This window comes from Xiphophorus maculatus, chromosome 1, assembly GCF_002775205.1.
Source record: "Xiphophorus maculatus strain JP 163 A chromosome 1, X_maculatus-5.0-male, whole genome shotgun sequence".
Lineage (NCBI taxonomy): Eukaryota > Metazoa > Chordata > Actinopteri > Cyprinodontiformes > Poeciliidae > Xiphophorus > Xiphophorus maculatus.
Genome location: NC_036443.1, coordinates 8,770,044 through 8,794,090, shown reverse-complemented (window position 1 = coordinate 8,794,090; position 24,047 = coordinate 8,770,044). Strand labels below are relative to the sequence as shown.

The 24,047-nt window shown below is 38.3% G+C and overlaps 1 protein-coding gene across 5 annotated transcripts in view; it reads right to left on the bottom strand.

Annotated features, from left to right (window-relative positions):
* The window catches only part of LOC102225789 (helicase ARIP4-like), a 63,692-nt gene that overhangs the window by 15,066 nt on the left and 24,579 nt on the right, over positions 1-24,047 (bottom strand). For 3 of the 5 annotated variants that reach the window (XM_023332504.1, XM_023332511.1, XM_023332518.1), the window contains exon 3: positions 685-928. In XM_023332504.1, coding sequence (XP_023188272.1) covers positions 685-928 — 244 coding nt within the window. Of the gene's footprint in view, positions 1-684; positions 929-15,138; positions 15,430-17,386; positions 17,492-24,047 lie in introns of those variants that run through there. The other 2 variants (XM_023332526.1, XM_014469168.2) reach the window with 2 other exon arrangements.

Below are 24,047 nucleotides of genomic sequence, written 5' to 3'. Positions count from 1 at the left end.
TTTCTAATACAAATCCTTCCAGAAACATTGAAACTAATACATCCTCAATTTGGGGTGTATGTCTTAATTACCTGTGAGATGAACTCTTTTAAAAGAATCCTTAAGCCTTGTAATCCTCCTAATGGAAATATTTATGTATCCCAGTTTTAAAGGGCTCTAGAAACTGTTAATAGGATCCAGGACCGTCACTATTAACATATGTTTCATATTTATCTTAATGCGTTGTGTTGCAGTGAAGCAGCATAGTTGGGGTTCAGCTTTAAGACATTACTGGCAGTCGGGAGGAATGAGGCTGTAGACTCAGCATACGGTGTTTGAAATCACTAACACATTTTATGGGCAACTGGGATGCTGTTGATTTTCTAATAGAAAAAAGCTGCACAGTATAATAAAACTGATATATACTGGTAAACAAATTTTAGTGCAACTACAACTAAGGGTTACTAAGATAAAAACATTATAGAATCAGCTGATGTATTTTTAACTGTTTTTTTTTTTGTTTGTCCCAATGCCTAGCATTAATAAAAAAAACCACTTCTATAAGGCGTTTAGTTGAGCTTGCTTTAATAGATGGGTTTGTGCTGTTTCTTCAAGGATCCCTACAGAATAACTAGGTGGGTGTCCTTCTAATCTCTCTGACTCAGACAGTGTTTGAAGCTTAGCCCGAGGTGCCGACTTTGGTACCTGATGTTTCGTCTCATGTGGGCCGGCTTGGAGCTCCTCTTCTTGGTTCCCGTCAGGGCGGAGGGAGGGGTGTGGCTTTGGCTTGCCGGCCTAGAGTGGGGTCTGGACAAGGACTGCGAGGTGGGTGGGTGGTGCGGCGTCTCCGCCGAAGGCGAGGTAGATGGGGGAGGGGTGCACTGCCACACAGCCGGATCGCCACCCTGAGCCTCATTCTCCGACCTGAAGGGGGCGCTGTGGGACTGGTCTGTAGGAGGAAGACAGGAGCATAGATAATGATCAATAAAAATAAATAAAGGAGAGATTAGCTTCAATTCTTATCATTAATCATAAGAATTAACACTAACAAAAAAATACGATTACTTCAAAGTGACGAACAAAATTGCTGCAGTTCTAAATAAAAGCGTCTGTATCCATGTTGCATGTACTGTTTTAGCCAAGCCTGAGCTCAGGGTTTAAAAGGATCAGCAGCAATTTATCATGTATTTTTATTCACTCACATATGAGAACAAATATTGAGGCTGTCTTTGAAAGTACTGATGAAAAACTCATAATAGCACACACACAAACTGCAACATCTCAGCCAAACCAGGAACAAATTCATTCTTTGATAAATTTTACATGCAACTTTTCCTCACAGCTAATCTTATGCACTCTTATGCTGTTGTTTTACACCTTTGCCAAATTTAAGATACACTTTTGCAAAATTTGATGTGCTTATCATACATTTATATGTATTTTGTATATTTCTCTTTAGTTTTCATCAAAACCTTGATGGGTTTTGTATGTTGGATCAGAAACAATGACAAGTTACGTTTTGATGAAGACAGAGGTTAGAGAGGTATTTGGAATGAAAAAATATGGCGTCTGCCAACTCTCAACAGCAGGAAGGCTTGCATAACAATGTTTTATAATAGCTGATGACTCAGGGGAAGTGGCATGGGCTGGTATTTCACTGTTACGGAGAAGCAACTTTAAACACTCAGGCTACCCACTTAAAACAGGAAGAGCCACAATTTAGACATGGTAAGTATAACTTCCCTACATAGTGTATATTTGTTACCAATTCCCTTTTATGTTTCTTATCTCTGAGTTGAAATATTCACAAAGAATTGAAGTATAAATCTGAATGAAAACATGTCAAAATAAAGCACAGCACAGTAATGTATCATAGACGAACATTAGTTTAATTTAAACTTATTTTTTTTCAAAGAGGTAAAGTTGACAACTGTTATCTGACAGAAGTTAGATTGGAACAACTCCCAACTCAAATATAGGATAATATTTCAAAATATTTGATGACATGATATAGAGATGCATCAGGAAATCAGCTGGTGACCAGTAAGGAAGATTTTGAGTCCCATCTTCCTCCGATTAGTGAACTACGTGCAACCATTGTTGCTATTGCTTTGTAACAATTTCCACAAGTCAACAGTATTGCTGTCAATGTAAAACCGATTCAACAATAAGTTTAAAATAAGGTAGAACAAGTAAGAGCAGTACAAAAAAAACCAGTTGATATATTTTTTATGATATAGCCCGCAGGTCAAAAGTCTGGATAAACTTGAGGCCGGAAATCAAATCCAAAATTCAGGCGCATCTCTAATTTCAAAACTTTAGTAAGACACTGATAAGTTTAAATAAAAATGCTGAAATCTTTTGGTAGCAAAATATTAGGGTAACTTCTTGTAATTTTTAGGATTTATTTTCTGAGTTTTGAGTTTAGCCTTGTAGGGTTTAATAATAATAATAATAATAATAATAATAATAAAAACATTAGATTTATCTTGTTTAATCTTGGAAAATGAGGCTCAGGGTGGCATTTACTAACCATTGCAAGTAAAGTTCTTCTCTCTGCCCTAAAACCCCTCAGAAAAGTGAAAACTTTTATTGCTTTTTGTACTTTTTTGATCAATTTTCCCTCAAATCTGCCTGAACGTAACTTTAACCTTCTCTTTTTCTGCCCTCCTTCTCTCGCTTGTTCAATCAGGAGCACACTGAACCAGATCTGGAGCTTATGTAAGAGCTGCATCATAAAAATGGACAGCTTATGAAACACAAGACAGGGCACAAACACTGACGCGCAGACAGACATATTTCAGAGGACAAGCGCTCATAAAACAACATTAATCAATGATTAAATATCCAACACACATGTAAAAACGCTTGTGTTTATGTTTCTGTGGGAAACATTTTAGAGACTGAATAGATTCCTTAGCCTGTTGCTCTCCATCTAAAAATAAATGAAGTAGCAATAAAACCAAGATTTATCCCTCCTAAAAATCATTTTGTACATGATTTGGTTCCCCTGTGTACAGAAACTCCCAATAACATGATGTTCTGTCAGGTTTTGGATCCCCACACCATGACATGAAAACACACCAATCAAATTTATCCTTTAGTCCAGCCAAGATTCTGCCTGGGAAGACTGGACCAACAAGGACGCAACAATGCCACACACACACACATACACACACCCGCCCACGCACACCCCCTCCATTTCAATGCAAACACACACAAAACCCAGCACAGAAAACATGCTCTCAGCGTGATACCTGGCATGAGAATGTGAGTATGTTCGCATGCACTCGCACAAACATCCTTGCCATAATGGGGCACGGAGGCCGGTGATGATGATCTCAGTGTGAAGTGAAAAACAACTTACATAAAACGCTCCTACAGTCCATGGCAACATACTTCTTAAACAGGCTGCCGATGACACCAGCTCTGCCGTGGGTCTGAGCAATTGACGTGTTAACATTTAACGTTTAAAGAAGTTGATCTAACAACGTTGAGAAAAAGTTGCTGACTTGAGAGTCAGTAAAAAAAAAGAGATAAATGACTTTGTTCCTATAAATGTACGGCAATAGGTATCCAATTTCCAGCAGATCTTTTCAGTCCAACTGTTCAACCTCAGTAGAAATATCTGAACAACTGCAGGAGCTGTTATTGCAGCCTACAGCTTTCTCCAAATGTTATAATAATGTTGACATTTCTGAATAATTACAGTATACCTCCATGGTTTGAAAAGATCGGGTTTGTTTTAGTCATGGCACCTAATGCAAATTTATTTTCAACAAAAGACCATTGCAAAAACATGCAAGGCAGGTTCTTTTTTTTTCTGCCGTGGCACTAGCACTTCATAAAGACACAGCCTTCGACACTACAACAATCTAAATATTGACTGAGGGTCAGAAAACTAGTGAACAAAGTCCTAAAGGAAAACAAAAAGCAAACACTAATTAAAGAAGTGAAAATCTGAAGGCTTCAAGTCTGTTTGGTTTTATGTTCCAGACTGATATTTAAGAAAACAAGTGGACTTATTGCTGTTTGTCAGACGACTAACATGTCATTTAGCTCTACAGAGACCCAGTAATAAGCTGTTCCCTTGACTCAGTTTGGGAAAAGGTCTGCATCTAAAACTTGCAGAATAGTATATCTCCAGGACTCGACTTAGCCCCCTCTGACCTAGAGCGTATGACAAAAACAGCAAACAGAATAAATCTATGACGGGGCAGACACTTTTCCATTCCAGTTCCTGACATTTACGAAACCATTGCTTTCCTCTGATTGGATGCCAGCAACATAAGTGCATCAGATGGTTTAGTTTTTCCAGGAAATAGTGAATAAAAATTGTGGTCCTTGTAATTAAAATGAAGGAGGTTTCATAAAACGAGTCTTATTAACCTTATCATCAGATGAAGGACGAGAGAGAGAAAACAACCTTCGTTGCCAGACACATTATGATTTAGAAATTCACTCGAAAACACTCTGTACCCCATTTTCCATTTGTCCGGCACAACCTTACACAACAGTTATATAACAGTTCCTGAAATGTGCAGAGCATCGACATCAGCGCAAACACACAAACAGTCCAGCGACAACAAAGAGGCAGGAAAACCAAAGGAAAGAGGAAAAGGGAATAGAGACATCAAAGCGGGGTGGGCAGCAAACAGACACACACGTTAAAAATCCTGACACTGCACACACAAGCAAACGAAACACACACACAGATTCTGGGAAACAGGACTCCTTCCTACTGAGGGGGTCAAGAGGACAACAAGTCAAAGATTCATTCACCAATGTAAGAAAGAGGACATTTTGTCAAATTGGTTACAAAATGTGCTCTAAAAAGCTCTTAGACACGCCTACTGCACTTATACCTGCTTCACATGATACCGTCCAGTTAAAGTTTAACATGTTTATTTCACCCAAACAGCAAAGTAATATTGCTTGCCACAATAAATTGGAGGTTTCATTTAAAAATCCCATTAGCTGTGATTTTTATTAGCATTTAAAATTGTACACTGTGAGCCAATCAAACTAAAAGAGTAGAGATAAAACTGAAAGGATAAGTGCAGGAGAGACATGTTTGCTCACCAGATTTCTGTTTGACGTTACCAATAATAGAAGAGTGGGACGCTCGTGTAGGCAATTAACAGGTTGGCAGCAGCTGCAAGCGAACTCCAAACATTTTATGACTAACACACATCTTTATCTCATCTAAAACAATCAAACTTATGTAGTGAAATAATTAGAGAGACTGTTAAATGTTTGAACTAAGCTAATTAAAAAAAGACATCATATTTGACTTTAATGGAAGTGCATTTATTAATCTTAGCTCAGTATGACCTGGTAGGTTATACAACTCACCCACATAAAGGCACTAAATAAGTTATGTAACTAGAAAGGTTAATCAATGCTCCCTCACTGAGACTCAAGGAATCTGCGATCAAAATCAGTATTTAGACGAACGTAATTGATTGTGTAAAGACACAAACCCACATGACATTGTGGGAAAAAATAGAGAAAATCACAACCAGATAACTCAGCTTGTCATTTATTAACTTTCAGTTAATCAGCTCCTACTGCTGCCCACACAGGCCGGCCATCAAAGCATCACCACTGTTACAGCAGAGCATCCTGCTGCTTATTGAACATTTTGGGTAAACTTTTGGAACCTACTCTCACTTTTAAACCAACATTATTTTCTCTAGATGTTGTTATATTAAAAGAAGCCATGAGTTAGTCATATGAAGAACTTGCTAGAAGAAGAACATGTCAGCTATAAATCTAACAAGTTTATGAACTGTATTGTGATAACAGTACGATAACTACACAAATTGTTCTATGTCATCCAGCTGCTTCGGTTTAAGTTCTTAAAGCATCTTAGCAAAATAATATAAAATGTTGATTATAGTTAAATTACCATAAATCTTTCATTGTCTCACAGGAATATTATTTACACAAAATCTTAACATGAACAGTTTTCATTGTTATTTAGATTTTTTGCTACATGAGAAAAAGAAAACTGAATAAACGACTGCTAAATTTAGAATAGTATTTCACATGCTCGTTGCATATAATGCATCTTTTTATAGCTGCACTTTTGTAGAATAATACATTTCTACAAGATGATATTAGCTGTCTATTGAGGCTAAGCGTGCTGACCAGCAGTGCACAGCAACAGGTCGGGGAGAGTGACCTTAGTGTCAGCTGAAGAAAACTCCTGTCACTTTCTTTGAATTTTAAAGTTGCAGTTGTTAACTTTTATGAACAATATGTTTGTTTTTTTTTTTTTTACATATTTGTTTAAACTGTCACCGATGTTCTGATTGTATAATATGAGACAGATAATCTAAAAAAAATAAAAACAAATCAAACTCCCCTGCTTCCACCATGTGGTCCTACTGCCATCTGCAGAAATACGTCGCTCCCGGTGAAAAACAACCAACCAAAGCCAGGAGGAGGCGCCGTCAATCTCCTTTGTGTCCACGCTGTTCAGACCCTTCCTCTTGCTCTCTGCTACAATGCTCCAAACACTGCAGCCTGCCGCAAATGCTCAGGCTGGCTAGCAGACCAGCAAGGATGATGGTTAAGCAATCTTTCTGTACCGTTAAGTTGTTTCTCCACAGTTAGCACATTTAGCAGCAAGTACACAAGCATGACTGACATGGTGACAGTTGACAAACGTTAAGAAACATATTGTTTATAAAAGTTACCTACTCCAGCAGTGTTTCCTTTTAAAGTAATGCAACTTTACCTTACTATTGATTAATGGGTCAGTCACAAATTCCATATTTTCTACAATTATTGTAAGAAATAAATATTGTATTTTATATGACAGAAGAGCTGGAAATAATTTCTAAGTTGAATAAAAATCCCAATCCTTTTGATGTAGATAATATGTTTATGTGGGTTCTAGTACTTAACTTTCTGACGGCCAATTCTAAGCTTGCTAGTACAGTGGTCAGTTCCTTCATTGTATGACCAGAGAATTTAATGAACTTAGGCATTTTGGCAATGCTTTCAACATTTGTGACACACTGAGTCTTTGTTACAGTAACAGTAATCCTCTTATTATGATCTCTGTGAACTCAAAACAATAAAGTGGAGAACCCTTTGTCTTTTCCAGTACTGGAGACAAACTGAAGAGCTCAGAAGTAGCCGTAATGAAAGAACAAGAGGAAAATGCCACTGGTTCCAATCTTCATGCAATCTCAACATGTGAGACCTGCCCAGCTAATTAGGAGGAATTACTTTGAGATAATTCAAGCGTAATTGCTGACAGTTGCTAGGTGACTGAATCAAATGATCAACGTGCAACAAAGTAAGGTAGAAATCGGAGGATGAAACAAACTAACAAACAAAAAAAGCAGCTTCAGCCTCAAAAGGAGTTCAAGGTGAGCTGCAAAAAACACGTGAGCAAGCATCCCGATAACGGGCTGCCTCATCAAAAGTCTAAAGTGTGACTCGGTAACTCAGAACCCACAGCAGGGTTTCCAAACCATTCATTTGTTCAGTTAAGTGTGGGCAGAAAAACTTGGTGCTCCACGAACAAACGGCAGAGGGTGAAGCAATAAATGTAGAAAAACAATTCAACAAACTCCTGTTTGTCATGAGTATGCTATAGCGTCTCTGAGGGGAGCTGCAGCTGTAAACATCTACTGCAACCACAAAATTACGCAACTCCATCTGTGGTATATGTTGAGAGTTTATATAACGGTGCTTTTGAGTTTGGCTTTTTCAAAAAAGAAAAATGAAGGAAAAAATAAAACACCCATTGCCTCGCATGTTTCTTACTTTCAGATGGGACAAACATTTAGATTTAAACATTAGGGTCTCTTGCTACCCTAATGAACACATAATTTAATGCTTAACCACTGTAAAAGTGTTGGTTACCCTGTAAATTAAATTTTAATTCAAAAATACTTTATTAACCCTAAAGAGAAATTGAATAAATGGCGCCTCCTGAAACTTTGTTCAAATGTACATTTCTTGTCCTTCATGGCACATTCAGACTGAATTTCCAAATAGCAGAAGGCAAAATGTCTTGTACTTAAGCTCAAATGAGCTGTAAAAATCTATAAAGTGACATTATAAAATTTTCTGGAGCTGGCTCGTTAAATGCAGACAGGACAAAAAATAATCTCGTCTCCCAACTGTTTTTCTGAAAGCCGTCATCTTCATGGAAGTTCAGGACATTCTAGCATTTCTTGCTTGAACGTTTCTGAGTTTGCATCTATAAAACATGAAGTCAGGCAGCTGAGGATTGACGTCTAGACTGAGACCCTGAGCACTTGACCTAATTTAACTTTCTGCAGACTCATCAGTGGTGAGACAAAGAGTGCAAATCATTTACCCAAGGTCCCACTTTTTTTCTCGGTTTCAGACATCTCATTATCCGTCTCGCTTCACTAGCAAATCCTGTGTCGTTGACACTTTCCTGCCTCTGCAATCTCTTTTTTCATTCGCCAACATCTCAAATGTTGTTAAGTAACAAAGAGGGGGGAAATAAAAAGGAAAAAAGAGAGGAGTTGAAATGGGCATTCTGTTTGTCGTGCCCCAATACCCTCCGGCTGTCGTCTACGTAAGCAGATCACAGATGACAGCAAAATAACTGTGGAGAATCCTTCACGTCACACACACACACACTGAGAACAAACTAGTTATTCAACTCCGATGGAAGATTCTGGGAAACATGCAGGAATGAGAGGGATAAAGATGTCAATGAAATTAAGTACTGAAATAGTTTGTCTATTTCTGCAATCAAAGCAAGGGTTAAGACATTAAAGAGACTCTGTCTGAGTCTTAGCTTGATGTACTTAAGAAGACAAACATGTACAGTACATTCTGTGCCCTTCTACTACCACTGTGTCATGATCATTTTTAACCTGTTTTGGAAAACAAGGGTGGGAATTGTGAAACATCAGGATTATGAAATGCAGCAGAGAGAGGGCAGCTTGTTGGACAATTAAAGAGTAAGAAGCAAAATGTAATAATAAGTCAGAATATTAAAAGAGAAAACTGCACATCTGATACCTTTATGGGCCACTTTAAGGCCTTATTATTAAACAGTTTGTAAGGTTACATTAAAATAAATAAATAAATAACGTCCATCTCCAAAAACTTTTCGAAAAGGTGCACAAAGTCATTATGAGATGACCAAAATGTAGGAAGAAATTAAAATGATTTAACTCTCTACTTATTTTTGTAGTGACTTTTAAGGGTTGTTCACTGAATTCAGTGTATTTTAATACAGTACACCATTCACACTGGAAGATTTATATTTATTAAGAACAATACACGCAAGCGGAAATCTAGGTTTAAGCAGAAGTTTGCGTTGACCCGTCACTATCACACACAGCTTTCAAAAATCTTATTCACATCCTTTTTTATCTTCTAACAACTGATTCAACGAAGACAGTAAAGGCCCAACATCTGACCCAGCTTCAACTGATGTTCTTCTGTTCAGACAGACACTAGCTGAAATTAACAGTCCCAACACCACATCTGCTTCAATTGAAGCTGAAAGTATATCAGAGGTCTATCTATAGCACACCAAATACGATATCTTTTTGCAAGAATGCAATCTCAAGTAGGCATGAGATTATCAGTAAAAAAAAAAAACTAAATTCATGGTCTTTACACAAAAAAGTGTCTATTATCTAGTCTATACATTTTTACATAGACTTGGAGAACGCTGAATTCGACAGTCAGATGAAGCCAGTGAGAAGCTAGGTGAATTTCTTCCTCATCCCCTTGCAGTGCGTGCTTATAGGGTAATACTCTTCAGGGTCAAAGGGATTTGGACTCGTAAACCAGAGTTGATCAAGTGACCCAACTCAGGTGGGTTTACTCGCAGGATTTTACACGTTGCAGGCAACGTGTATGTGGGCAAATTAAAAAGTTTGCTCCGGCTGAATGCGGAACTAGTGTCACAGCGGGCTTCTGTTATGGCACCCACTTGTGTCGGCTGAATGCAACCTATATAGGCAAAAGCAGCTGGGAACCCCATCTAGGTCTCAGCGTGATCTCAAATAAGTATTAGGAAAATCAGTTCTAATTGCACAACACACCGAGGATCCATACGAGTTCACATTTTACTCTGAATTTCCATGCATCTAACAGGCAATCAACAGGAGATCATTATGGACAATCCCATCTGGAGTCCAAAAATTTATGTTGTTATTAGGCATATTGGCCCAATGTGTACATTTTCACTGAGATCTTGTGGATCATCATAAAGGAAAAAAGAAAAGAAACTAACTGTTGATAAGACCAAGTAAAATCTACAAGAAAGAAGCTAGTATTTCAGAGACAAAAGTAAATGTAGCAAATTCAAATAAACTTAAAAATCCATGAAGCAACCCAGCAGGTTGCTCTCATTTTGCACAGGTGATAAAAAACTTCATATTACCTTCAATTGAAATAAGCTTTTTTAATGTGGCACAGTGTGGCTTTCGATTTGAGTTCATAATTGTCATTAACTAATGTTGAGTGCACAAGTGATGGCAAATATTATCCTGTTAAAAACAAATGATGGCAATAAGTTTAAAAGAAAACGCAATAAAAAAAAAGGAACATTTGCTGTCAGGTTTTTTACTCTCTTAAGCCACCCCAGCTTTTGCCCAAACTTGAAAAAGGCTTGCTTCCTCCAAAGAGATGCAGCAACAACTCATCCCAGTGACATCTTTTATTCATCTTTTCTTTAGATCAAGCTCACTTTCCGGACAAAGTGCGCTGTGGTGGAAAAAATCCCAGATAACAGGAAGCTTTATCTGATATGACATCAACCAGCAGCACATGGATGAAAGAGTGCGGATATTAAAAACTGATTGAGTTAAATCAGGTCAGTAGTTTGGAATATGATGAAATGTATGCAGTGTACAAAACTTCCAGCCTGAGGTGTCCTGACTACAACCTGATTTCTTAAAACCCCAACTACTGTCGCTGTCACACCGGCCGGCATAAGGTTTCAGTCTCACTTAAGAAGAGAGCTGCTTCCTAAAAAGACAGGCCACCACTGCTGAGGCCGGTCGGGCAAGAGCGGACGCTTATATAACTGCTGCCTCTGGCTGTTACACAACCAGCATGTTCACACAAATCTCACGTCCTGAGCGCGTACACACTCACAAAGATGCACCACGTCACAAACATCCAGGACGCACTTACAAGACGAGCGCCGTGATGTTTCAAGAACAAACGTACAAACGCAGTTACGAGTGTTTCTCTGCACACCCTGTCGATTTCGGGATTTTTACGCCTCAATCCAGCTGTTTGGAAAGCTGTTCTCATACTTTAGCGACTGCTCTGAAGCCTCACAAAGGCTTAAGAGTAAATCCAACACAATGTATGGATGACGAGGAGATAGACGGGAGAGCAAACACAAAACAACAGATAAATTGATCAATAGTAAATTGACTTGATAGAGAAAGAGACAGAGGTTGTTTATCTTTAAACAGTCCCAATGACTCTCAGACATAAAAATTCCTGATTCAATGGGTGTTTCTTCTTGTATACACGACCAAAGTCAAATAGTTTAAAAGGCAATTCTACCAAATGCTTCAAAAATGTGTGAAAACATCTAAATTTGAAGAAAATTAAAATCTGTCTTTAAAAATCTAATTATTTTAGCATTTGGCTAAAAGAAATAATCTTAGTACTCTTGCAACAAGAAACATTTATCCTGATTTAATGTCATAGTGAGAATAAAAGGTCATGTCTCTTTTTGTACAGTGTATGTAAATATCTGGTTTCAACTGAAATAAACTACTATTTGCATATTTTAAATTTTAAAATGCAGATTCAACAGAAGATTCAACTAGCTATTACATGAAAAATCAAAATTTTACAAAGCAAATAAGACACAAATACACCCAAACCAACACCCAAATGCACACGCCCACACACGCCCACTCCCCCCCGCACGCATTAACACACACACACACACACCCACATCTCTTATATAAGAGACTGCCCTGAATTAGTTATTAGGGCTGCTTTATTAGAGTGAGACAGGTGAGTTATGAAACGCTCCCGCAGGAAAGTTGTGTCAAAGAAACCACCAATAGGAGGAAAATATGGCAAAGAATAAAGAGAGATAGAAGATAAGGAGATAATACAATAAGCAACAGCAGCAGAGGGGTGAGGTGAGGTAGAACAGGATAGTTTGTAGGCCAGTGTGTCAACGCTGCCAAGAAGGAGGAGGAGGAGAGTGATCGGACGAGGAGGATAGAGGCGGAGAGGACGCATGCTGGAAGCCAGTGCTGGCTGTCGGCGTGCTGGACAAACTATAGCCTGTTGCGTAATGTTCTTTGGCAGACAGCGTCTACCTTCAGCCCCTGTAAAATACTTCTGCGAAATCCCACCTACTAAGAAACAGATCTCTTAAACATTTTGCGGAAACTTGTGTCAGAACACATGGCGCTATTTTAGATCAAAGAATTCCACATCTGTCTGAGTTTATTACATACTAAGATGTGGATTTTTCTCTACCCGTACCAACTCAAATTAAGGTAAAGAAAAACCAACAGAATTACCAACAGAAGCTCTTTCAAAGATGATTGTTCCCCACCTGATTTTCCTGAGTGGTGGTCAGCACCGAGAACCTTCTGGACATTTTCAGGAAGACAAACTGTCCAGTCAGATTCAACCCGGTTTGCTGAGTAACAGCAAAGGATGATTCAGCACATTAGGGCTCCCACAGCCGATGACTCAGCCGGATGACTCGGAATATTAATTTTTATAACAAGCAAAGGTTTAGATATTAAACTAACTAAAACTACTGGAGCTGGAGCATTGTCAGGGAAAAACTCCACCCAAAGCACAACAAATAAGATACAAGTTGGAAAAAACGTATAATAGTACAAGAGGTCACTGTGACAAAAACACCCTTCACTTATAAAGACAATATTCAAAATTATTGTGTAACTTTGGACTCTCAGATTGTCAGAACAGAACAAGCAATCTCTAGTTTGTCAAGCCCCTCTCCTAATTTTGTACCACCAAGGTCCACTTTTCTATTTTCTTCACCAAGTATCTCCTCACTAACAGACAGACTGTACTCACACAGGGGTAGGAAACACACACACACACACACACACACACACACACACACACCCACGCCCGCATACTCAGCACAATGAATTAGGAGGAGAAATGAGTGTTCTTTAGTCCTTATCGCTGCTCGTCATGACTCATTTCAGTAATGAATCATCAAATGCTCCAGCTCGCCGAAGACTACCAAATGAAATCTCAATAAGTAAGGACATATGGACATGTGGAAATTTGTAATTTCTCCATAGACGATCAAAGTACATCCTTTTTTTAAGTTATGGCAATGTTTTAAAGAACATCCAGAATGAAATCCATTCAAATAAAGAGGAATCTATTAACATAACGTTCCATAAATCTAGCCAAGGGAAAAACATATACTGTTACTTCAGCCATGTTTCTAATATACTGTTCACAAAAGAACTGACAGAAACTTAGCCTTTCTTTCTGAGATGTGTGTTACAGGTAAGTGTTACATTATGTTAAAAAAAGTAAAAAAGGGATGAAAAGCATTTTATTTTCTACTGCATGGCTTTTAGGCTGCAAGAAAACAAGAGAGAGCAAGACTTTCAATAGGAATCTTGAGCATAATACAGAACTATTGCTCCGTTTTATCCTTTTGAGCTTTTCAGCCTCTATGAATGAGCATACTGGATTTTGAAATGTTGACAGCCTTTTGGAAATGTGAGTTAAGGTAAGGATTTACACTCTATAAGGTACACAGACCCTGCTGTTTAAGTAATGCATAACAAACGTCAAATCCAGTTTTACAGCATCTTTTCTCTGAATACAATATTTACTCTACAATTAGGGCAGGAAAGCTGGAAAAATATTTTATTATAGAGAAATCAGTCAGTTAATTCTATATTGGCAAATCAATACATTACAAATAATGCTGCTCAAAATATTTCTGATCAATATTAATCTAAATAACATGTATAAATGAACAGATTAAAACCAGAAAGACTACAACAACAATATTTACAGTTAAGAAAAGGAAAACAGGTTGATTTAAGGATTGAAGCTAACTTGTACATATTATTCCACATTTGTTAAGTTGCTAGTAAAAACAAGACATGGTTTATGTTGAAGTTGATATTAAAAGTCCAGGCATTTCTGAAATGCATTGCACAACAAGAAAACAAATTTATGATTTACCTCGGGGTAACTGTAGTGATGTCTTTTTGTTTTACAGTTAAAATCAAAGAAGGCAAAATAAAGTTCAACTTGTTAAACTAATCGAACAACATTTTCAGAACTCACAAGCTCTTTCAGTATTCAACATTTATTCAGCTGAACAGCACCCTCTCATGCTGAGCCGTCCTTCCTTTATGCCTGTCACGTTTACCCCCATAACCCAGTGCTCTGCTGAACCATATGTTTTCCTGCTTCCACATGCTCACACTTCGAGCATGGCTCAAGCCCGCACGGCTCCACCAATCAGACACAAGCCGGGGTTTAGGTAATGATACGAGCAGCCAATGGGAAGGCGGGACCTCGACGACAACAGGAGGAACAGGCTGCGTACGTGAGTCGAAGAGACCGGCAAAAAACGCAAAAAGTGGGAAAAAAACGAGACAAAACGAGGAATAACATCTGAGAGGGACGGATGGGTCTACAGACAAGTTGAAAGTAAAGAGGTTTGGTAGACACATGAGAAGGCAGACCATGCTTGCTTTGGTCGGTACGAATCTGCTGTTACACAACAATGTTAAGTAACTTAACAGTCCAGCAGTGAAGGACCTCCTGTTCTCTTCTAAACTTATAGAAATATCCCTGTTTTGGGTCATTTTCACTATTGAAGGTCTATCGTTTTCTACATTCATTGCCCTGTTCTGCCTTCAGTCCATGCTGTTATTCTGCAAACAGGATGTCGCATAGAGAAGCACTGCACCACACCAGCACCGATCATTATCTTTCAAATAAGCCACTGGCTGTGAATCATCTCTGAATCCTTTTTCTTGCGCTTCTCATAATCTAACCTCAAATCCTGTTTCTGGTGTTTTGTGCAAGATCTTTTCACTTATCTTGCATGCAAAACTTTCAACAGATTTTCCTCCGGGCTCTACGCTCATTGCAGCACCAGTTCTGCTAAAACGTGAAGTAAGTAATGTCACCTACCTGAAAAAGACTCGGATTCATCCAGAAGCAGCATGATTACTGCGGAAAGATAAGAGCTCGACTTCTCTGCCTTTCTGTCACACTGGAATCACCTTCTGTTTTGTGAACTGGAAATCAAAGGAGGAGGTTTATCACCCTCCTCTCAGCCTAAATTTAATATGCAGCTGGTTTTTAAATCGGCAGCTTCGGTGAGTGACTGACTGCTCTTGCTGACCGCTCCGTGTGTTCCTCTCCACTCAATAACAACACCAATGTAAAGCAGGGGAAGGTAGGGATGGCAGATGAAAGCTTACATAACCCTGCATGCTGGAGCTGGGGCCCCATTCAGGGGGTATGTCTATGGGAGGGTTCTGAGTGTCACTTTCTGCCTTCCCCCTATTCCAAACGAAAGAAAAAATGAAATACACGCCCCCATGAACACACTTAGGATAGCAGAGCATGTGCGGAAGCAGTCACTTACAGTCATCCTGTTAATGTACACATTCTTAAGGTTTCTCAGCCGTAGCAAGACATAAAACACAAAACTTTAATATTTTGCATATAAAAACATGCTGGTAACAATTACATTCACTGTTCAACAGTGTTAGAACATCTAGGTAGTTTCTTTCTTTGAAGTAAGCGATATAGTGGTTGCGCACACAAACATCAGAGAGTCAACTTCTTTGTCAGCTATGTTGTGTAATACGAATGAGAAGAAATATGGTTGCAAAAATCTGGGTCAAGGTTTCTGGAAATACCAACAAACAAATACCTTGCAATACTCACGTAGGCTGGAAAATGAAAGGTAATAAGATAGTGACACAGCTTTAGTCAAGCTAACATGACTCATTTAAAGGCCAAGTTGTCTAAAGCAGTGGTCCCCAACCTTTTTATTACCACAGACTGGTCAAGACTGGGCAATTTTGCTGCGGCCCGGGAGTGGGGATTGGGGGGATGGGGGGGTACCGTCAGATAATGCTTTTACGTTGGAGTCCCCACTAAAACCTTTTTCTTTTGCCCCGATTTTCCCTTTACGACAATCTTACAACGTCCTGCAGTGTGTGGTGTGTTGAATATTCAACATTGTCTTGGCCGATTATCGCAGCCTGTGGGGTTTTTCCCTGACTGGGAGCGAGAACGCAGCCTGTTGAATGTGACAGGTAGCCAATCAGAAAGCGGGGAGACGTAAGAACGGAGGGGAATCCCAAACAGTTGACATGGCGCAACTGAGAGAGATATGGAGGTGATATGTGGAAATGTTTATTACTATATGTAAAGGTCATTTTTATACATGTTTATTATATGTCGTTATGTTTATTCAGTAAAAAATGTTAACTATAAAAAATAATAATAAACTAAACTATAAAAAATGTTAAACCATAACTCACCTCCAAATCATAGTGCAGCAAATACAGTGGCTGCTCCCGCCGTCTTTATCAAACGCCTTTTTTCTTAATGTCTTTTATCGCTTAAAATGAGTCCATGATGTGTTGAAGATAACAAACTGTATTTTACATATTTTAATTGAGTTTTATTTTCTGTACACAAAAGTCGGTAGTAGCTTTAATGACCAAATAAACTGAAATCTGATCAGTAAAATAAATCCCTTTTAAATTGTGGCTTGATGAGGGCATGACTCACAAAATCAATTAACATTTTTTTGTAAAGAATAATATATCAAGTCAGTACTGCCAAGTAACAACTTGACCTTAATCTCTAGGAACTAATGTGAGACTAGAAGCTACTTTATTCAATTTGTAGGCTTATTCAATCAGATTTGTAACAATAATACACAGAGGGACGTGAATGCTGTTATTAACCTTTCAGAAAAGATGCAATCTGTGATTAAATGCTTCATCACAGCTATTTGTAATCCAAAAACTACTTACAAAGACGATAGTAAAATTGAGCAACTCACTTTTACAACAGTTTATGATGAAAACAATGACAATTTGCATCCAGTCAAATGAGTTTTTAAGACTTTTTTGTAAACTAGGATTTTATTTGGATAACAAGGACAACTTCTGCTTCTATTTCATAATATGCCTTATGAAACGAGAGAGCTGTGCTCTACCAGAATGGCACTGCACCACATGTAGGTCAGTATGAGAGATCTCCCCCTGCCTTGTGTCTGATAAAAATACACATGGCAGAAATATGAACTTAAAGATGTCAGAGGTGGGGTGGGGGAAAAGTGTGGAAGCAACTTTCAGCCAACTAGAAGAGCTGACATACACTCAGTCACTCAAAAGAAACTCCAGCTACTCACCCATGTCATGTGGCTGAAACTTTTTTGTTGTTGTCTCCTACTGTGCTGAGAGATCCATGTTCCACTTTAAAAACTAACTCCAGTTGGTGTTTGCTCCATCTTTTAACAGCCAACACATTCCCTCGCTGGGCAAGTGTGTCAGAGTTTGTGAGCGTCCCAACCTCCAGCCTCGTTTCGCAGTTTAACCGGCGAGGACGCAGTGTCAATGGGACAATTACAAAACAATGAGTCGCTGAAAAGGGCCTCAGCCGGGCGAGTGTAGGAGCTCCCCCCACGCCTCCAGTGGCGCTGCCTTTCCTGTCCGCCTCCTCTTCTTCCCCTCCCCCCCTTTTTTTAACCAACTGACACAGAAGCCGATGTGACGCCAGCAAGCCACGCCCACCCCAGAGAGGCTGCCTTAGGTAACAGAGGTAACGGGTTCAATCAGGACGAGATGGACAGATGAAGAGGAGGATGGAGGGTGAGAGGATTGACAAGGATGCAAGAGGAGGAGCAGATGAATGCAAAACAACAACAACCATGAAGGTTTCCTGAAGCCTATTTATCTTGAAACCTTTAAGATGGCAATCATATATGAAACATTTTACAGGCTTCTGAAGGAAAGACTTTAAAGTGAAGGAAGAGAAAATACCTGCAGTCAAGAAACGTACAATTAATGGCCACTTTCGTAAGTATAATACCAAGTTGGAACACATATTCCTGTGGCAGAGGTGTTGAAAACATTCATCAGAGATGTGGGTCTTTACCAATGGTCTCAAACTCTAGTCCTCAAGTGACTTTTGATGTCTTTCTGCTTCAACACACCTGACTCCAATATCAACTCATTAGCACAGCTCTGTAGAGCTTGACTGCATCCTGGTGAGACAGTTTCACCATTTATCATTTATTTCTAACAGGTAGGGCAAGAGACACATCTAAAAGTTGCACGACTCTGGCCCTAAAGAAAGGCAGTTTGAGTCTGCTGGTCTATACTGAAATAAGATTGCATGTCACAGGTTCTGCATTTTTGTTGGGTGAATACCTCCAATGCAAATCTCAAATTCCCAATTCACTAAATCCAAAATGTGCTCTGTTGGATTGAGATCTGGTGATTCTGGAGGCCATTACCATACAGGGAACTTGTTGTTGTTTAATAGAAATCAGTTAGAGAAGATTTATTTGACCTGGAAGTAGTCGTCAGAAGGTGAGTTCAACATGGTCATGAAGGAGTGACATGGTCAGCAACAATACTAATACAAACACTGGCATTTAGAACTATCCTCACTAGGCAAACACAAAACAACAAGTATATAGCAAGAAGGAATCAATAAAGAGTAACACGGAGAAAAGACACAAAGGAAGATTGAGCAACAGGAGCAAACCACTTTTGTGGTCAGCCCAGCTATTGGAAAATTAGCTTTTGGCTTCAGAAGACAGTATAACACATCATAAACTGTCATAAACACATCATAAACACCACATTTACTGCAAACGTTTGTACCACGTAAATGTCAAAACCCGATTCATAAAAAAGCGTTGATCAACGTGAGAAAAAGTGGACGGCTAAAAAAAAACACTATTTTACTTTGTTGTAGGAAGAGATTGTCTTTTATGTTGGCATGAGAAAGCCTTATGGGACCAACTATAGGAAAGTATCTCAGAAGATTCTCTGACACTGGCACTTTTTGAAGCCAGGCCTCAGAGTGATCCACCCTGGGGAGTTGTGAAGTACTTCACTGGTGTGAAAGCGCAAATGCACAGAATGCACGGCTGCAGGGTTTATTGTACTCGCATATAACAACAAAAACAATGGCAGACAGCTTTGTACTGGATGTGCTACTTAACTTGCTCTGATAAGGAATACGTGTGTGTTTTACATGAGACCTTGGTTCACTGGAATCAGGTAACTGTTTTCTAAAATAAGGTGGAAGTTGGTGAGGTGCAGACTAAAGGTCAAACATATCTCACCTCGCAAAGGATCCACACATAATTAAAGCAGACTAAATGCAGACACATATATGACACTGAGTTGATAAGTTTGACAATCCCCCAGGCTGCCACTCTGCAACACTAACAGGTGGCCTGGTGGAAAAAACATGAGGCTTCGCACCCAACTATCTCATAAAAATTGCTAGTATCATTTCTGATTGTCGGAAATGAAGGAATGTGTCACAAGGAAGATATTGGTATGCTACACTATGAAGTCTCAACCATTCAGTGTGTGAGGTGTCTGCACAACTCACTAAATATGCACAGTATTCATGAGTATAAGGGAGTCTTAGGGGCCAAAAGCATATGCACATTTTAACAACATGCTAAGCTCACAGCACCATGTAGTGGCCTGGCATGACAACTACAGCAGATTCAAGATGTCCTGGTGGTTTTATCTAAACATGGAACTTTTCCACGATCAACATCTGAAAATACCAACAGTCTCCAGACAGAAGTCTCATGTAATCATAGCCTATGAGTGAATAAGTAACGGACATAGCATCACAATGTATACATTATCCCATTTTCAACTTCCAAGAATCACATCTGCAAATTAAATGTTTGTTATGCGGAGCACCCCAACTGTTCATGCTTTACTGAGGAGCTACATGTATAAATGTATGTGCCGTGTGAATGTGTCAAATAATACTAAGAGCTCTGTAACATATAGAGACTCAATATATACCTCAAGCTTTTTTAAATATTGCAATAACTGTCTGCTTTTTGATGGATGTGTTTGTCCTTTTCACTTGATGATTTATTTTTTGACTTATTTTTTTTTAAATGCTGTGGACTATTTTATTTCTGTAAATAAAGACCTATTTATTCCTAAAATATATTATGCATAAAATAATTACCCTGTAGGGAGAGCAGCAAACTTACAGGGTGGGTCCTTGAACCCTTTGGCTCTTGGTTTTTCCTGCGCATGCAAAGATTAAACCCTTACCCCTAAAACTCCTACCTGTTTCATAATGACTCCATTAGGACACCAGTGTCCTCGTGACAGTTAAGGAGTTTTGAAAGGAGGATTAATGACAAAATTCAAGGCAGGAAAAGATGGAAGAAATCGCATATAAAGGAATAAAACAGAGGAACACAAACAATCTTAGAATTGGAGAGAGTTAATATGTGTATACCACCAAGACTCTTGGATTATCATTCACATGTGTACAGGGAGGATGGAACGTAAACGGACCACATGACTTCACTCTTCAACCCACATCGCTGTGTGTGGGGGAGGGTAAGCAGTGAGAAATGGTTGAGTAGGGGGGAGGAGAAGAGTTGACAGCAGCAACAAAGACCGCAAAGTCTGCCTGGTAACATAAAAATTCACGCACACAAGCTCAGTCACCTTTGCCACACTACCACAGTTTTGCTGTTTGACCACGCCTCCTGTGAGGAGGGAGGGCTCACATTTCTCTGTTTACATAACCGAAAGTGACCAATAGAGAGAGACAACAGAGAACTGTAGGAAGATGGCACTTCAGCTGCAGAGCAGAAAGAAGTTGGTTCAGTCAAAGTCAGAGAATTACATCACAAAAGATTAAATGAAATCTAATATTAATTATTTCAATATTAACAAACAATTGTTACTATTGAAATAATTTAAAAGCATAATGGAGGAAAAACAAATTCCATATATTTTTTCAAAAAACCCTTGAGGAAATTTTCCATGCAGTAAAATCAAAAATATGGTAAATAAATAAATGTATCATATTCTGTCAGCAAGTACATCCAAAATCCTTATTTATTGCACTAATTTCTTACTTGTGTACTGATAGTAAAAAAAAATACACTGAAGTTTTATGGTTCTCCTTCACTCTAATCATTTATTATTGCAAGCTAAGATCCTAAAAGACTTTGAAGTGAGACTTTTTGTTCTAGTATAAATGACTTTAGACTGCAAACATGCAAAATCGGATTGCATTAGTGAAACTGTGGCTTGTTTTACACCAAGGACAAAACTGATCATTGAAAAAAAGAAGTGTCAGCATGCTTATATAAATTTAACAAAGTGGGACTTTTTGATATGACTCACTGCGCACGGTGGCAAAAACTGGAAGCTTCATTCAAAAGTTTATTCAATACAATCTGGATGAAATGTGATCATCTGTAATGTAAGATCTATAAAACGTGAACATTGCAGACAACATTGTTGAAAATTTGCATAAATTTTACTTGGTTATAAATCTGAAGGTTTCTTTGACATTTTTGAAAAAGACCAAATATAAACAGGTTTTGGTTTTGGGAAAGAGTAACATGGTGAACTGAGGATCCCTCAATTACTAACATGTTGTTGTTACCAGCTGAGAAACGCATTAATGTGCTGCTTCTTGTGCAAAGATTTTTCTTGCTGTGCACCTGACATTTTACTTTTATAAAAATGAACTGGGCTTCGAATCTGATGATATCGAGAAAAGGACTTTCGTCACTGCACAACTTGTAGAGCTTAAATGTTTAATAACGCTTTAGAATAAACCTTGTACTGTTTTTATCCATAAATACAGCACAAATATGCAAATATGTTGTCGGATTTGCACTTTTCTCTCAATTCATGCCTCTAAAATAAAGTCAAATGTTCACTGGTTTTCTACACATTGATATGACAGCAAAATATCAAAGGTAAAAACTAAATAAAAGACATTCATACAGAACGAAATCAAGTTGTATTTGAGTTTCTGAATTTTTTTTTTTTTTTGCAGTATATGTATGATTTAAAGACTATTTTAAGAATCAAATTATTGGAAGTTTGAGCTCAGATTTCTTTTACCCCAGAATTTTGTTGCTTTGTTGATAGCTACTCAGCATATGCACAAAAAGCCTCAGTGTTAAACACGCAAAAAATTGGAGTAAACTATATCTTTCAGACGAACTAGCTGCAATATACCACCGTATTTTAGTAAAAGAAGCTACCAACAAATTCATGTTTTTCTATTCCTGCCTTAATGAGCAGGCCATTACCTGTGGACATCAGTGAGTAAGTATTACTACCGAATAGTAATAGTTCAACAATATGCTTTGGAGTCTTTGTCTTATAACCTTCTCTTTAAACAACACAAAGTAAAAACTACAACGACAAAAGATTCACTTCTTGACACAGTTGACTGCTGTTTACAGTAGGAATACATTTCTACATGGTGCAGGTGATGACTATGAGATCATTTTATTTGGCCAACAAACTATTGATAATTACTAAACCCATAAAGTTTCCTTTGAGTTAGTCATGGATTCCTCAGACACCAACAAAGCAGCTGGTCTAAAGCAGGAATTAAACCTGAGGTTGTAAGAAACAGCAACAGATCCCACTGTTCAAAACCGAGTGTTGTGTAATTAATTATTTATTAGACTTATTCATTTTCTTATTGATATTATTTAGTTGTTTAGGTTTTTGAAAATGTTTTTGTAAAGTAAAAGTTCAAGAGATTGTTGAAATATACTAAATTGCTCAGTTTGTTCGATTATGGAATAATTGCTGTGTTATTTCAGTACATTATTGGGGGAAAGAATAGGTTCACTATTCTACACAGTTTTTACTAATCCTATAAATAGCTGGCTGAAAAAAAACACAAAAAACATTTCAATCTTGAGCAAAACAAATGTGATCAGAACTTTCTCCATAACACTTGCACTTGATTTATTTATATTGTAATTTGAAAAAAACAAACAAAAAAAAACAGCCTCACAAAAAATACTTTTCTCTTTCACTAAAACCGTTTGTAGTTCTTCCATAAAATTATTCAATCAAGCACATACACTATCCTTTTGTAAATTAAAAAGTGACAAGTAGTTAATTAGCATTAAAAATTCCCTGTCATGTGAGCAGATTTAGAATATTACTGAGCAAATTGATGCAAACAAAACTATTACTTCCATCTAATCATAAACCGGAATTACATAAATTCAGCAATAAAATGAGATCTGATCTGTTGTTATTCTTTAAAAGCTCTGCTGCCAAAAAGGAAGCTCTGCTTCTTCAACAGACACAGCAGTGAAAGTATTTTTCCAAGTTTAGAAACCGTGTCCAGGTCTTCTAACTCTGTTTATCGACCCTGGTCTTTCAAACCCGTTGCCCTTCAACACACCTGGTTTAACAGTGTGAACTCAGTGACCTGCAGAGAAGGTAATTCAATCATTTCTGATGCGTGTTGGAACAGGGACTCTTCTCAAACATGAAGGACAGCGGGACCAGGAACGAGAAGCCTAACTACTGACCACCATTATGATTGCTAATGCATGTGGCATTTCCATTTGTTGAAAAAAATTCTTTAGACAATTTCAAAAAGTTATCAGTCTGCAGAAAATATCAGAAGATGACAAAACAGATGCTTTTTGACAGTGAAATGAAAAACAAACGCTGAATCAAACCATCACAAACAGAATAAAAAACTCCATCTTAGTGGCATCAGTCTGAGTAATAAAAGTGTGAGTAAACATCAGAACAGCTCGAAGGCCACATGACTGATCACAATAATGACAGGTGGCTGTGTTGACGAGTTACTGAGACTCATTATCAGACTGACATGACGTCAGCCTGGTACCTGATCTCTGTGCAACCAAGATTCGGCTCCAAGAGCCCCCCCACACACACACACGCACGCACACACACACACACACACACACACACACACGCACACACACACACACACACACACACACACACACACACCATGTTATCTGGCAGTCTGGTGTG